Source organism: Dysidea avara, chromosome 7 (assembly GCF_963678975.1).
Source record: "Dysidea avara chromosome 7, odDysAvar1.4, whole genome shotgun sequence".
NCBI lineage: Eukaryota > Metazoa > Porifera > Demospongiae > Dictyoceratida > Dysideidae > Dysidea > Dysidea avara.
The window spans coordinates 2,015,349-2,029,919 of record NC_089278.1 but is presented as its reverse complement, the minus strand read 5'-3'; the positions used below and the strand labels follow the sequence as shown (position 1 = coordinate 2,029,919).

At 38.7% G+C, this 14,571-nt stretch overlaps 5 protein-coding genes and 1 non-coding gene across 10 annotated transcripts in view; 3 read left to right on the top strand and 3 right to left on the bottom strand.

Moving 5' to 3' along the window:
- Positions 1 to 496: 496 nt before the first annotated feature.
- Positions 497 to 4,931, bottom strand: LOC136259625 (polyglutamylase complex subunit TTLL1-like). 2 transcript variants are annotated; one of them, XM_066053107.1, is made up of 15 exons: positions 4,783 to 4,931; positions 4,661 to 4,682; positions 4,540 to 4,605; positions 3,371 to 3,513; positions 2,928 to 3,032; positions 2,798 to 2,873; positions 2,205 to 2,333; positions 1,778 to 1,886; positions 1,646 to 1,726; positions 1,534 to 1,596; positions 1,446 to 1,486; positions 1,166 to 1,211; positions 1,012 to 1,121; positions 875 to 928; positions 497 to 822 (listed from the first exon to the last, which is right to left on the bottom strand). In XM_066053107.1, exons 1-15 carry the CDS (start codon positions 4,883 to 4,885, stop codon positions 675 to 677), a joined length of 1,296 nt encoding a protein of 431 aa, XP_065909179.1. In that variant the 5' UTR covers positions 4,886 to 4,931; the 3' UTR covers positions 497 to 674. The 2 variants fall into 2 exon arrangements, with proteins under 2 accessions (XP_065909179.1, XP_065909180.1); XM_066053108.1 differs by lacking the exons at positions 4,540 to 4,605; positions 4,661 to 4,682 and having other exon boundaries at positions 4,783 to 4,915.
- On the bottom strand, positions 4,904 to 6,155 carry LOC136259629 (uncharacterized). The gene has a single exon (XM_066053111.1). The coding sequence runs from the start codon at positions 6,088 to 6,090 to the stop codon at positions 4,993 to 4,995; it is 1,098 nt and encodes a 365-aa protein (XP_065909183.1). The 5' UTR covers positions 6,091 to 6,155; the 3' UTR covers positions 4,904 to 4,992.
- On the top strand, positions 6,100 to 8,052 carry LOC136259631 (serine-threonine kinase receptor-associated protein-like). The gene is made up of 8 exons (XM_066053113.1): positions 6,100 to 6,280; positions 6,518 to 6,653; positions 6,895 to 6,976; positions 7,022 to 7,094; positions 7,296 to 7,398; positions 7,450 to 7,593; positions 7,641 to 7,777; positions 7,827 to 8,052. Exons 1-8 carry the CDS (start codon positions 6,169 to 6,171, stop codon positions 7,982 to 7,984), a joined length of 945 nt encoding a protein of 314 aa, XP_065909185.1. The 5' UTR covers positions 6,100 to 6,168; the 3' UTR covers positions 7,985 to 8,052.
- Positions 7,970 to 12,925, top strand: LOC136259632 (CUE domain-containing protein 2-like). Of its 4 annotated transcripts, none has more exons than XR_010703311.1 (9): positions 7,970 to 8,128; positions 8,178 to 8,297; positions 8,344 to 8,405; positions 8,454 to 8,559; positions 10,014 to 10,137; positions 10,184 to 10,245; positions 10,431 to 10,488; positions 10,533 to 11,198; positions 12,701 to 12,925. XR_010703311.1 is itself a non-coding variant. In XM_066053115.1 (8 exons), exons 1-8 carry the CDS (start codon positions 8,058 to 8,060, stop codon positions 10,698 to 10,700), a joined length of 771 nt encoding a protein of 256 aa, XP_065909187.1. In that variant the 5' UTR covers positions 7,970 to 8,057; the 3' UTR covers positions 10,701 to 12,925. The 4 variants fall into 4 exon arrangements, 1 of the variants encoding a protein (XP_065909187.1); XR_010703310.1 differs by having other exon boundaries at positions 10,533 to 12,654; XR_010703309.1 differs by having other exon boundaries at positions 10,533 to 12,801; positions 12,854 to 12,925.
- Trnat-cgu (transfer RNA threonine (anticodon CGU)) lies at positions 10,298 to 10,369 on the top strand. The gene has a single exon. It is a non-coding gene; the product is annotated as a tRNA-Thr (tRNA).
- LOC136259633 (ras-related protein Rab-21-like) overlaps positions 10,801 to 14,571 on the bottom strand; it is an 8,572-nt gene continuing 4,801 nt past the window's right edge. The window contains exons 5-7 of the mRNA XM_066053116.1: positions 11,509 to 11,624; positions 11,348 to 11,436; positions 10,801 to 11,127 (exon numbers count right to left, since the gene is read on the bottom strand). Of these exons, the coding sequence (XP_065909188.1) occupies positions 10,961 to 11,127; positions 11,348 to 11,436; positions 11,509 to 11,624 (372 nt within the window). The 3' untranslated portion in view covers positions 10,801 to 10,960. The remainder of the gene's footprint in view (positions 11,128 to 11,347; positions 11,437 to 11,508; positions 11,625 to 14,571) is intronic.

Here is a 14,571-nt window from a genome sequence, read left to right as displayed (position 1 = left end):
AAACTGTAATAATGTACTGGGGATGGATTATAGTTATTTGAAAAGTTCACTGGTGTTTTAAATGGAACCATTTACATTATTGTTATTCACCTGTCACTACTTTTTTTTGCTGAACTGTATGGACTCGGCTGATGAGTTGGCAGGTCACACCAGTACAAAAGGCAAGTTGCTACATATGATCAATATTTAGCAACATGTCCATGGCCTTGATCTAGCAGGACAGTCTAATGTGATCTTCATCAAAGTGTCAATGGTGGGCTAAATAAGATAATATGATACAGTTGCATTTTTGTATGTGACTCGTGATCAGGGATTGTGGTGGCTGTTTAATTAGAGTGCTTTGTTCAAGAGCAGTGTGTTAAGTACAATTGGAACATCTAAAAGGAAACTCTGACAATACATACACAGTGATATTCAGGACACTACTCCATGATCCCATTTGTATTGCATCTTCCACCAACAGCTAGGATATCAGCATTATCCACTGTATACAATATTATTAGAAGTGATGCAGCAGATAGTTCATAGAAAATTGTGTCATACATGTTACAGTAAAAACAATATTTAAAATATAATACTGTACATACAAGTTGGCATGAAAGTCTTTATCATGTATAACGTGGCTTGAATACAAGTCGACCATATTGTTTCCATAGCAACAATGGGGACGGTGCTTATTTCCATGACATCACACGACTGGTTTTACCAGTAGCTCCATAGCTAGGGTCAGTGTTTCTTGACCGACTGCGATGGCCTCCGGATGTGGCTACACTATTGGCTAGTTTAGCTCTAGCCTCAACCATTGCTTGTTCTTCATCATAACTATGGTAATCACAGAGTAACCTTAACCATAAAGGCTGGCATGGTAACTCACAGGATGTAATAGCAACCAAACACATCTGGTGATGGAGACTTGTTCCACCTGACACTGTAAATAAAAAAATACATAAGACAGTGGTACATAGCTGCATCAATATTATTGTTGCCAACTGGTCACTTCACTGTACTCACTCTGGTACTCCAGATGGAGGGACCACCATTCTCAATGTATCATATATCAATGACATCTTCATTGCTCTGTCATTACTAGTGGTGTGGGAGAGGGATGGGGAGGCGTTGACCTGCAGCCAACAGTGATCATGTGATCTAATAGCCACACACCCACCTCAATCAGCCATGGTTTAAGATTGTTATCGATGATGATGTCATAACTGTAAATACGGGATGTAACTAAGGTAACAGTGGAGTTGGAAGAGCTAGAAATAAGGAATTGTTAGGCTGTTTTTGGAAGATATAGCACACTGTCTGTAGACTATTGCTTCCATGCAGGAAGTGTACAGTAAACCAGTAAACTTATAGAGCAAAATGGATTTTGGGTTTGGAAAATTGTGAAATTAGTTGAAAACAACCTGTAACCAACTGTTATTCCTATAGCAGTGACTTACCCATACACTTCAAAACAATGACGATCGTTAGACATGACATTCTGGAGACATAAAGTATGTGAGGTGTGTACTAATAAGAGGAACAAACCTGTACAGATTTTAATGAGTGTACTATTAGCCAGTGAATATCATCAAATAGTTTGTCTGCTGCCTAGGAAAATAGCGGTAAAGAAAGGTTGATAGTTACAGCACATTTATACTTCTTTGCCTCTTGTTCCTTCAAGATATAAACGAAGACTTGAAACTGTCCACTTTCCACCATGGCAACTGTTGTACTCATCCTAGCAACATATGATTAGCATAACTCCATGACAATAAGATGATTAATGTACCCCATGTTTTTGTATGGCGACGTTGGTGAGATGGACAAACATATTATCAATTTCTGACACGTGAGATGTGTACTGGACTGTGCAAAATCTGCAGAAACCTAACTGGTACCTGTAAAATTTTAGAATTTCATTTTTGAAATATTCAGCAAACTGTTCTTTACAAAAGTGCATTGGCATACGCACAAAAGAAAAGTGAAACACTAAGACGATACACACAACATAATACTATATACATTTGAGGGAGGAAATTTCATGATTTTTGCATTCATGTTCCATTCTAGCTATACACATACAAATCATGGATTTGACATCAAACTCCTTAAAAATAACTTGAAATATCCCTGTAGAGACCCACAAAATTTCTATAGCATGTTAATCAGGATCTGGATACTGAAACTCTGTTGTGATTATAATGTATGTTCCTTACATGTAAGCCTTCAGTGGTCGATATGACGTCACTAGGACATAGAGACGAAGATCAAACTTTTTACCACCAATCAGAAGAGGGTCCTCAATGTACCTCGATATGACATACACTTCCTTTGATGTAGTGACACTATTGAAGATGACATGATTACCACATCACATGATGTCATGAGAGAAAATCAGTCCCATTAGCTTTGATATGCCAATTTGTTAGCAATTAGGGTCAATGGTGTACAACAGCATATCAAAAGGTTCTTGTTTGTAAACAATTATACAGCAGAAGTTACATGTGGCAATTATGTAGTTTAAAAGAATTGTTGAAATCTTTTGCATGTGACTTCGCTTGTTTTTGTTGTCACACAACAGCTATTAGAATTTCTGTTATGTCAAATTACAGCAGTGATCAGCTTGTAGTACTTTTACATCATAAAAAATTTAGTGATCTACAATTATTGGTACATGATATAGTTAATACTAACAATTTGGTTGAGACAAACTACCCCTTGTAATATTGACACAAGTTGATCAATCAGTTTTAAAAAGCAACCACTTATAAACAAGACTGATTTTCACATTGGTATAGTTAATACTAACGGGTTTCCTTTGCCATCTTTAGACCACTTCTTAATCTGTGACAGTTTGTTGATGAGGAATATGCCAACACCTTGTGCTGTGGAGTAATGTGGTGTGTAACACTGACCCCCCGGGGGTGACAATTACGTACCCTTTCCAGCAGGTTTCATAATCCATGTATAGGATGGATTACGTCTAAACTCCTCCACAAAAATATTATAATCAGCAGGCAACATGTATGTTACTGGTATGAAATCTGTAATAAACAAGTAGTTGGTACACAGTTCATAGTAACAGAAAAAATTGAGTGGCCGTTTTAAAATTATTAACTGAATACCACTAGTATAAAGTGGAATCTCAAATAAGGGATAATGTACAACCTCTTCATAAAATTTTTGAGGTCTATAGCTACGAATACAAACATAACCATGACAACTTTCTTACAAGACAAAATCAGCTGGTTCTAAAGTGTCCATTATATTATAGAAATTCCACAGTAGTAAATATGTACATGCTACCCCAATTGTGTGGCAGTCTAAATTGTATCGAAAATGGTCAATATTTTGAACTCTACAAGTAACACCAGTGCCTTACCAAGGTGTATGTAGTGGCCATGTTCATCTCGTTCAGCTAGTGGACTGCCATCATGCTCAAGGTCCCTTCGATATCGCTTGATATTCCTCACCATCAGATCCTTCCTGGTCAGCTCATAATGGTTGGGAAAGTGACATATCAACCTGTAGATCATACACTGTACCTCATACTGCTAGACTGTATGATTTGTTGGTGAAAATTATCTTTCTTCTTGCATGCCCACCTTTCCCCCCCACGAAAGATAGATATTAATGTGTTATAGATTTGATGTTGCAGTATAGGTACTTGAATTATTAGTTAGAAGACATATATGAATGTAGTTCTAGACAGTGGTAGACACAGCTAAATTAAATATAACACAAAGAACTGCAACTAGCCTGTTTGATGCAAGATAGCCATGAAAAGACTAACTTATAAAATCTACAGTGGTTAAGACTTAAACTGATCCAAATCATCAAGGGAATTATTTGTGTTGTGAATTACACATCCCAAGCAAATTTAATTTGATTGTAAATTAAATAGCTTTTTTATCAGCCTTTCCAGTTTGATAATACCAACCTAACGCTTTAGAAAGCTTGCACACAAAACGATAACTTTGGGTTAGCTGATTAAGCAATCAAAGTCCTTTAGCTTCATCAAACAAGACTGCTCTATTAGAGTATTTGGATCTGCACAGCAAGTCATCCATACAGCAACGCAGAAAAGGTTTTATAAGCAAGAGTGAAGTGGGTACTAAGACTTGACACACTTCACTCTTGCTTATATTAAAACCTTTTCTGTGCTGTGCTATATGGGAGAATTGAACAGTATGACTAGAAATTTTTCTCAGATCAAAATACTCTATTAGAGGATGACAAAATACAATCTCATTTGGAGTGCCTTGATCCCCTCATTGGTCCCAGTCACAAAATGTTTCAACAGGCGGTATACAATTAAGCAAGAATATTATATTCTTTATACAAGTGACATCTAGTCCCTAGCCTAGTGAGCCACATTACTTAGGGAGAGGCACTTATCAATTAAGAGATTATAAGTATACACCACCCAATCCTCTTGGAGGGTACACTTATGATCTCCAATCAACAAGTCCCTCCCTGATGACTGTTTGCAAGTTACGTAATTAAATTGTGATCAGCACAACTTCCCGTTAGGCTTCCCTTGTTGCTTACTGGTCATCAGCCAGACGGTATCCAGTCTCCAGGTTGAATATCGACCGAGTTGTGTAGACTGTGCACCTAGTTAGAGGAGTAACCATGGCAACACGGTGTACACTTTACAGGGTGCATTTACCAGTAGAAGTTCCAGTCATCACCTGTAGCAGGTGAATTATAATAGCGCCATAACATAGTGCTGTAGCTTATGTATGATACTACGTACAATATTCTGATGGAACCCAGAAAATATCGACGTACCTTCGTGCCCTTCAGTACTTCCACGTACCCATCCCAATCGCTCAAAATTGCTTACTAAAACAGTTCGATCAATATCGCTAACCCACTTCACCTTCCCCGCCATAGCGATTTGTTTATCATGTACGGTAATTACATTTGAATTGTAATTAGCTAATTATACAATGGTACGTAATTAAGAGGGGTGATAAAAATAATTCCGGAACTCTTTTGTCATGATTGCCAGTGTAAGAAGGGGTGAGCTAACAGTTCACTAATTGTTGGCCTTTCTTTGGGATTTCTTTTCAAACAAGATCGCAAAATATCCAGTGCCCTGGTCAAGTCTGCCGGAACATGAGGAAAGGCTATATGATGATCAGGATTGACGATAGCCAACATCTTTTGAACAGTTCCCTTCACATGATGAAATGGTGTATAACCATATACCAGTAGATACAGTATACAGCCAAGGGACCATACGTCACTGTACCTCCCGACTTTGAATGAGTTGTCTTGATCTTGTAGTGTCTCTGGTGCCATATAACTGATGGTACCACAACGATCAGATGGGATGACACTTGTCACTTCAGCCCTAATACTGCTGGAGATACCAAAGTCTATTAACTTGAGAGTTTGTCTTACCAAAACAAAGTTAGCAGGTTTCAAATCACGATGGACAATGTTTACATCTTGAATAGCTTTTACAGCTAATAACATGTCTCTCCAGTAAGTCTTGATCTGATTAACAGTCAGCTTGTGTTGCTGTACAACATTAGCCAAGTCAGCTTCACCATGCTCCAATAGTAACAGTAGTTTATTACACTGCTTGTCCCAAGTGTAGTCGATTAGTGTTATGATATGAGCGCTGCCTTGTAGCTGCTGTAGCAACTTAATCTCGTTGATAAATCCTGTCTTTGTACTTCTGTCTGCATGAGTAAGGTCTACTATCTTGAGGGCATACACGACCTGGTCCTCCCCTAGTACTCTCACCACTCTGCTGGATCCACCTTGACCAATTGTCGCAATCTCTTTGAACCTTTTCTCTCCATATTTGTCTTTCATTACAATGTCCCAATCAACGAACGGTTGAACAGACGGAACGGTAGGGCTGTCAACATTGGCAATATTTGTGAGAGGCCCTGTTACAGACTTTGATGACACTACTTGATCATGTGTAATGCTATCGCCATTGTTTTCCGAGTCCCCTTCGTCTTTGAGAGTCACAGAAGGCGGACCAATTACTACACTAAGACTCTTCGGAAGACAGCCCGGTCTTTTACGAGGTTTCCTCTGACAAGCCAGCTTAGCCAGGTGATGGACATCTTCAGCCATGCTCCGCCATTATTTGAATCACAAGTCGCACGTGGTGTTTACAAGATCACGTGACAGAGGTAGTAAAGGAGCGATAGTATGGCCAAGCAGCTACCATTAACATGTCCTGGTCACACCAGACCAGTGGTACACCTGGGGTTTAGTAATATCACCGCAAATGGTGGATACTTCCTCATTACAGCTTGCAAAGGTGAGGTTTTGGTTGTAAGTCATTGCGCGTTAAATCCATACACAGACAGCATGACACAATATGACACAAAAAGTCTTCCTTGCTGTACACCAGGTTACTAAGAGAATTAACCCCTGCCCTAAACTTTGTAAGAACCATAGTAATTTTCTACACTTAAAGCTATACTGTGTGCATGTGTGTTAATTGTGCTCTGGTTTGTGTCAGTGATGCATGTTATGTTACATGACAATACTACAGATGGGAAACCAATGTATCGTCATGGTCACACCGGTGACTGGATCGGAACATTTGATGGACACAAGGGGGCAGTGTGGGGTGCCTCCCTAACTATGGATGCTAGTTTAGCTGGAACTGGAGCAGCTGATTTTACTGCGTAAGTATCATAGTCCTTGCAAAAATGGTGCGTTACAGGTACCCATAACACGGACACAATTGGTTGTGTGGTGTTGCATGTTGTAACTAAGTAGAGGAAATGAGCTGTTGATGAATAAATATACTTAGTCAGCATGTGCATTCATAAATCTCTACACACACTCATGCATAAGTGTAGGCACATTGTGGTGTAAAGTATTTGTGTTCATTGTCAAACACAGCACTTTGGTTTATTACTACAGGAAATTATGGAACACTACTAGTGGAGATGAGATCAACACATATGCTCATCCTCACATTGTCAAGACAGTCAGCTTTTCCAATGTAAGGTGTAGTGTAGTCATCATTACCTCATTGTAGTGATGGTAGGATAATAAGAGTTTTGCTACTGGATGTGTAGATCAAGTGATCAGAGTGTTTGATGTTGTGTCTGGTAATAAAGGTAAGTGTGTGTGCGTGCATGCGTGTGTGTGTGTGTGCGTGCGTGCACATGTGTGTGTGTGTGCGTGCCTAGGGAAGGTGTGTTAAGCATAATCTTCAATTTCATATGCGTGCGTGCATGTGTGTGTATGTGTGCACACACGCATGTGTGTAGTGTAGTGTGCGTGTGTAGCAATGCACTAGCACTATATTGTTCCACTAGAGCCAACTTTTCATACCAAGTTGTCCAAACCTATTAAGGCTACAGTATGGGATGGGAAAGACAATGGCATTCTCCTAGCTAGTGCTGAAGAAGGAGTAGTTAGGTACACTCTGCGCTCTGTAGATCTGTTGACATGTTGGTTTTGTCCTCTCAGGAAATATGACTGTCGCACTAATACAGAAGTTCAGTCAGTTGAATTATCTTCACCATCAATGGTTACCAGTGTTGACTTGTCCTGGGACAGCACCATAGTAACAGTTGCCCATGGCGACTGTGTTAGCTTCCTACAGAGTGACAGGTTAGTACACCATCATCACCATGGTAACTGGTATTGATACTTCCCAGTCTCAAAGTGATACACACCCACCAGTTTCCATCGATTCACTACTCAGCGTCACTTCATCCAGACAAGTCTTGTTTTGTCGCTGGAGGTGAAGACTTTAAGTTACGCAAGTGTGATTTTGTCACTGGAAATGAACTAGGTAAGTCAACATGACTAAATTATCTATTGTAATTCTCATTGTTACACAGAATCATATAAGGGTCATTTTGGGCCAGTTCACTGTGTGAGATATTCCCCTGATGGAGAAGTGTACTGTTCTGGGTCTGAAGATGGCACAGTGAGATTATGGCAACATCAAGTGGGAAAAACCTATGGACTGTGGAAGAATAATTCCACAACTGAATAGATCACGTGCACATGTAATTATAATTATTCCCGCCAGTTTTTTTCAATGATGAGTGATGTCAATATAAACACTAATGTCTTCTCGTCGTGTTCGTGAGGAATTGGAGCAATTTTTAACCACACACGTACCAGATTATGATTTGAGGTGCGAATAGTATGCGCATGAATTGTTAAAAGTATCATTTATCGTATAGCGAATTGGACGATGTTATCGTGGAATTTGTTGCCGGTATGATGTGTAGCGATGATTCAGATACAAGTGAACTGACCGAGATGCTGATCGCTTACATCCCCAGGGTTGGAGAGATAGACTCGTTAGTATCAGCTGTTTAATGCTTCGTGTTGCCACACCTCCTACAGTGTAATACTGAACGAGTGGGCGGTGCAGTTATCAGATAAACTTCATGATGAAGGGAAAGCTAGTAATATATTTGTTGTGTTGTTCTTGGCTGCTGATTGCTGCTATGTAGATAGTAAAGATACTGGAGATGTCATGGGTGGACTGGATGAGCTAACTGCTGTAGTGGAGAGCAAAGAGAATGTTTCTAGTGATAGCAACACACCACCAGAACAAAGGTTTGATGTGTTCTGTAATAGTTGAACAAGGGGTAGTTCTCTTCTATACTGCCTGTTAAACCAGGATCAAGATCTGGCTGATTTGTCAGAAGACAACATTGAGAATTTACTTCTTACTTCTTATATAGGCTTCACAGCTGACAAATTCTTGATAAGTGTAACTGGCAGTGTAAATTGTGTGACTACCTCTTGATGATTCTGTGCACTTGACAATACACTCACACGATCTTGCTGTAATGCAATCCCCCTGCATCTAAACATTATTATAATAGAGGGGGCTTGTGTATGTGTAACAGTTAGCTAGTCTGAGCACTGGAGTCCGAGCACTGGAGTTTAATCCAAGACACACAATAGTTTATCATATGCAGTGGCCAAAGAAAGTGACGCGATAGACTAATGTGTATTGTACAGGAACCAAAACATCCGTAGCTTGGTTGTGCCTGACCATTTTTGCTGTGGAAATTACTCACTTGAGGTGGGGTGCACCTCCTAATCCAAATTTAGGTGAATCCATGTAGCCATTACTAAAATACTAAATACATCTTCAAAGGTTTTAAAGTCAGCAATCCACAATGCCCCCCAAAAGTGATGCGTACCTCCCAAAATACCACCTTTAAAATTCATCCTAGAGACATCTTATGCAATGAAAATCACCTTTACAGATTAACATTACAACTGTAACATCAAATACAGCGTTAAAAACAAGGAGGGGAAACACTGAAACTTGAATTTTCATCTGCCACGTACCCTGCCTACTTCATTTTTAAATTAATATTTATTGTGAACAGTACTTTAGATGAAAGTGATTGAGATTTTAACAATGAAACAGAAGTCGTGTTATAAATGAGATTTGAAACATCAGTATCTGCAATAATGTAACTGTCATGAATAGTTTACGGCAAACATCAGGTGAAGTCTAGCTTTTTTAAAATGTGACTCAATGATCTCAAGTGTGACCTATAATAACAACCATCAGATCTTCTCAACTTCTAACTGGTGCACACCCAAGATGTTTGTTTATGCATTTTCTGAAATATTTTTCTTGTGTGCACACACTGATGAGCTATTCACGCAAGTAAACATAAAGAGTCTCCTTGACAGTTGCTTGTTCAAACAACATTATCCTAGTGAACAATGTTATGAACTATTTGTTTCTTAACATTAAACAGTCTCCCACTACTATGAATACTAGAACATACAATAAGATGCAACAAACAGTAAAGTCTCAAGGGTGAAAGCTTTTCATGATTTAATTGGTTTGCACCAATTGTAAGGAAACTGCACTATTGAGAGGTAATAGGTTCCACCATACACTTGATTGAATTCACCAATTTATAAAAATGAAAACTCTGGATGCATGTAGCTATATTAATATATGCATCAGGGTGTACCTCCTTCAATATAAGAATTTTGAGCAGCCTATGCCTCATACATAACATGTTTTACTTTTGTAGTGACAAGGTAAAAGAACTTCATGAGATGTTCCCAAAAGCTTCAGCAGACCACATCGCAAAGTGTCTGAGACAGGCTAATGGCCACATGGATACTACTGTTGAGCTGTTACTAACTTGCTGTCAGGTATGGTTAGCACTTGGAGTCATCATTACCTGTAATTTATCCCTAGGACAAAACCAGTAGCACAGTTACTGAGGATATGGGCCAAATAAAAAGCCACATTTTATCCAGGTACGTAAATACATGAATATATAGCAGGTAAAATCATGTTTGGAGAGTCTATGGCGCGGTGGCCAAGGGGCAAGGCGTTGGTCTCGTAAACCAAAGATCGCGGGTTCGAATCCCGTCCGTGCCTGCTTTTTCTCTCCCCTTTTTGAGACCTTTTTGGTGTCACGTTTTTTTTGCTTGTTTTGCAGAAACAGTTTTGTTGACACAAACGCTGATAAAACTGTTCACAAACCACACTTGCCACAGGTACAAATACTCACAATGATATCTTTATAATGAATGCACAACAGCCAGTGGAAGGAGACAAGGGCACCTCAAAACTACGCTACAGGGATAACCAAGTTGTTAACACCAAAGGAGAGAGATACACCATCATCACCAAGAAAGATCAAGAGGGTGAACACATGCAGCAGACTTATATTCACCTAAAACCAGCAAGAAAGTACCGTTTTCATTAATCACTACCCACCTTAATTCACATTTCAATGTAATACTACTGTTTGTTCTAAAACTGTAATTGGAACTTTCCAATACCCCTTATAAGCTGTTTTCCTGGCATATAGTTCTAGATACAAATGCCAATGGAATATGGTAATAGTAGTACATTATTTAGTATATCAAAATTTATAATTTAAGTTACATGTGAGTGGGCATGTTTATATGATGATGATGACCAACACGATGACAAGTTAGTCAATCAAATTGCAATAACACTTGTTTAGCCGCAGCAACCACCGCCACCAGATGGCTGTTGACTAGGAGTATCATCTGTTACAATAACTGATCTACTTCCTGCCCCTCTCTGGGGCCCTCCTGGACGTCCTGGCTGGGGATTAGAAACAATACTTGAGTTGCGACTTGTGCTTGGCTGTGATTCTAGCATTCCTGTATAAAAAGTACTCAATGACAACTAAGGGACAATGCTGAAATGTCTTTGTGGTTCTGACTGATTTCAGGTGACTAAATGTGTGTACTGTATAGTATACTTCTACAAAATGGGACTATGGATATAAGTACATATTCACACATATCAAAATGTCTATTATGCAAGTGTAATAATATAGTGTGCCACACCATAAATGAAATCACTACTCAATGTACTTACTTTTTGCAAGATCCAAGAAAAGTTCTTGTATTCCTTTGTGGAGTTTAGCTGATGTTTGGTAATGTTTAGCTTTTACTGAAGCAGCATACCTACAATCAACACAACATTGTGTGTGTGTGTAAGTGTATACACATAACAAAAGACATGTTGATATCACGTACTGTTCAGCATCTTGTTGGGACACATTTCTATTCTTTTCCAAGTCAATTTTGTTACCAACAATGCACACTGTGATGTCACCAACTATCTTGCGCAGTTCCTTCACCCAGTTTTGTGCCTACAAACATTACAACACTAAAATCACACTAACAAAACAACCATCCCTGAAACTATCAGTATGTTCTGTGTATCCACACTACACTACCAAATTAATACAAGTACTAGGAATTTTAAGTTTGACAAGTATAAGGAATTACGTAATGGAAAGGGAGATGGTCATTACACTTTCTTTTCAGCTATGCTCCGTCTGTTACACAGCGTTACAAACGAAGAACAGTACAAGAAGCATCTCTGCAATCAATCCAGTCACTATGGAAAATATGGGCAATAAGTATAATAGCCAACACAGCCACAGGGAAGTCACATCGCACTATCACAAATCAACACCTTGCATTGTCAGGAGAAAGCACTGGAACACACAAAAGAGGACAAAGGCAAGTCCATGATGTGTGTATTGTACATACTGCAGTTGGCGACAAGGCACATCTTGGGACAAAACAACATCAAACAGTGAAGAAATCAAGACCGTAGCCTTATGCATTGTTGAGTTATGCTTGGCTGGAGGCATCAGTTAGTCAATTCTGTTAAATAGTAAACTTTAAAATTCCATAGAAACTTTTTGGAAGAGTTTGGGGTTGGTCCGAAGATATTTTTAGGCTTGGCTCTGCCTAACCAATGCTGCCAAGAAGGGAAATTTAGGCTGGTTTTAGGGTGATATTTTTGGCTGGAAAATCCTAGGACACTAGTAGACATTTAATCCCTACTTCAGTCTATAACCACGACTGAATTAGGGTCTGCTAATATATCTGCAGGTATATCCCTTATTTCGCTACTTTTTATTTCTATGATCCCTAATCAAACTTAATTTTCATTGTACTCATTTGTATACATTTTTGTAATATAATGATGACCGTGAACACTTGCCCCAACTATCAATTATGTGAAGTGGCCATTTACGCTTCATGTTCAGCCCGTTACATAGTATTACAAATGAAGAGCAGTACGAAAAAGTGTCTTGGCAATCAATCAATCCAGTTACTTCCTCAATCGACATCATGGGCTGCCAGCAAAGATAAATGAGAACAAGGGTAAGTCCATGATACATGCATTGTATTTACTGTGGTATGCCAAAAGGTACCTGTTGGGCTGAAGCAAGTGAAAAACAAGTTGATGTTATGCTACTTCTAACAACCAGGCGCCCATGCAGTTAATAGTATTCCATTCTAACTAAATAGGTAATTAATCAACCATGTATTTACAATCATGCTATTACTATCATTAATTCAGGTACAGTAGATAATTAGATTTGTAAATACTGTAATATATAGAGTATTTTGTAATTCACAAATTATGTTATAATTTGGTAATTACGTTGCTATGCACTGCTAAAGAAGCGTAACTCATAACTAACCATTTTAAACCACTGCAACTTATGTACAAAAGTATCTTCTCAACTGTTTTATAGTGTGTCTATCATGTTTTCTCAAACAAATTGTTTAGAGAAAGCCTCAAGGCTGCCCTTCATTTTCGTTCGCGTAAGTATGGGACACACCCCTTTTCTCTTTGAAGGATTTCATTATTTCTGGTATCCTACAAAGCCTGTTATGCTGTTTTTTCGGTTGTATTACATCCATATAGCCCATTAGGAAGGTTGTTCACACCATGTTCTTTAACCTGTTTAACTCGACTTCCGAAATAGTGGCCGAAGCATAAAGCTTCTTGTAAGTATAATACAATGTTTCATTTCGCTTATGATTATGCAGGCTGCTTTTAACACAAAACTGTTTGCTCACTCAGGCGAAATGACATGGACTCTCTCCCTCACTCACTCACACCACGCATGCATGCACACACACACACACACTTTTTCCAAAACAATTACATTAATCATGCCCCACAGCCAGCCTTCAGGCTGTGGGGTGTATGCCTGGTGAATAAAGTCCATAGGATTAGCTGTTATCAAGTTACGCTTGTCTGAAGACATCAGTCAGTCAATCAGTCTTATGGTGACCATGTCTTAACTCCTAAACATAACTTTAGTGGCCTGACTACTATATAGACACTTCATGATTGAATTTGTTGATCTTAAACATAATAATGTCAGTAGCACATAGTATTAAAGTGCATTTCAAACAAGCAATGGAAGAGGGACGCAATTGAATAAAGAATTTCACTATCAATAAAGTTACATATCACACTGAAATAAAGCGGCTAAAGACATCTACGAGACTCAGGTGGCACTAACAACAACAATGATTCACAAGTCACAGAATTTTGCATAACACTCATAATCCTGTACCAACAATGAACAGTTCAATTGTGCATCACAGCATTCAAAGAGGATATTGTATCATCACAGTTTAGTCTGGTACCTACCCACTGGTTACACTAACAGAGTTCAGTATTGACTGATAACAAGCCATCCAACAGTAACCACTTCCCTCTCTCACTGGTGATTAACAATTATTTATTGTAGTTAAATCACCTCTGACAAAGAAATTATTGTTATCATGCTTCATGATAGAAAACACTAATACACACTGTACTTCAGTCAATACAGAATGATAACATACGTATTTTACACAAAAGTATTTACAGCTAGAAAATCAAATCGCTACCTAAAAACCTAAAAATACAGTTGTCAGGTTTCACACAAAGGGAATACCTGTTATAGAGGTGGGCAATATACCGATTTTTAGTTGTTGTGCAATATATATTTAAAACCAAATCACTAAATATTTAACATTTAGCAATACCGCATACCGACATACTGAGAATACTGGGAGATACTGGTTTTCAAATAGTATTATGGCAGAACTAGTTAGCAAGAGTGGAGCAAAGAGCATAACATGGGACTACTAGATAGGTGCTAATGGGAGAACAGTCAATATGGGAGTGCTATTTGTCACCTCTGTCAAAAAGTTTGTTGGCTCACACCAGGAGTTCATAATGTATATATGACTGGATCTGCGAAAACTGGACTTATCGCCCAAGACAGGAAGTTA

Excerpts from the sequence above, each read along its gene's own strand:
- LOC136259631 (XM_066053113.1), top strand. The coding sequence starts at position 6,169 with ATGGCCAAGCAGCTACCATTAACATGTCCTGGTCACACCAGACCAGTG. Across the intron at positions 6,281-6,517 it reads CCTCATTACAGCTTGCAAAG|ATGGGAAACCAATGTATCGT; the intron begins GTGAGGTTTTGG and ends ACAATACTACAG. Across the intron at positions 6,977-7,021 it reads AGACAGTCAGCTTTTCCAAT|GATAATAAGAGTTTTGCTAC; the intron begins GTAAGGTGTAGT and ends TAGTGATGGTAG.
- LOC136259625 (XM_066053107.1), bottom strand. The coding sequence starts at position 4,885 with ATGGCGGGGAAGGTGAAGTGGGTTAGCGATATTGATCGAACTGTTTTA. Across the intron at positions 3,033-3,370 it reads TGGCCACTACATACACCTTG|ATTTCATACCAGTAACATAC; the intron begins GTAAGGCACTGG and ends TGTTTATTACAG. Across the intron at positions 1,122-1,165 it reads TTAAACCATGGCTGATTGAG|GTCAACGCCTCCCCATCCCT; the intron begins GTGGGTGTGTGG and ends TGTTGGCTGCAG.
- LOC136259632 (XM_066053115.1), top strand. The coding sequence starts at position 8,058 with ATGTCTTCTCGTCGTGTTCGTGAGGAATTGGAGCAATTTTTAACCACA. Across the intron at positions 8,129-8,177 it reads GTACCAGATTATGATTTGAG|CGAATTGGACGATGTTATCG; the intron begins GTGCGAATAGTA and ends TTTATCGTATAG. Across the intron at positions 10,246-10,430 it reads AAAAGCCACATTTTATCCAG|AAACAGTTTTGTTGACACAA; the intron begins GTACGTAAATAC and ends CTTGTTTTGCAG.
- LOC136259629 (XM_066053111.1), bottom strand. The coding sequence starts at position 6,090 with ATGGCTGAAGATGTCCATCACCTGGCTAAGCTGGCTTGTCAGAGGAAA.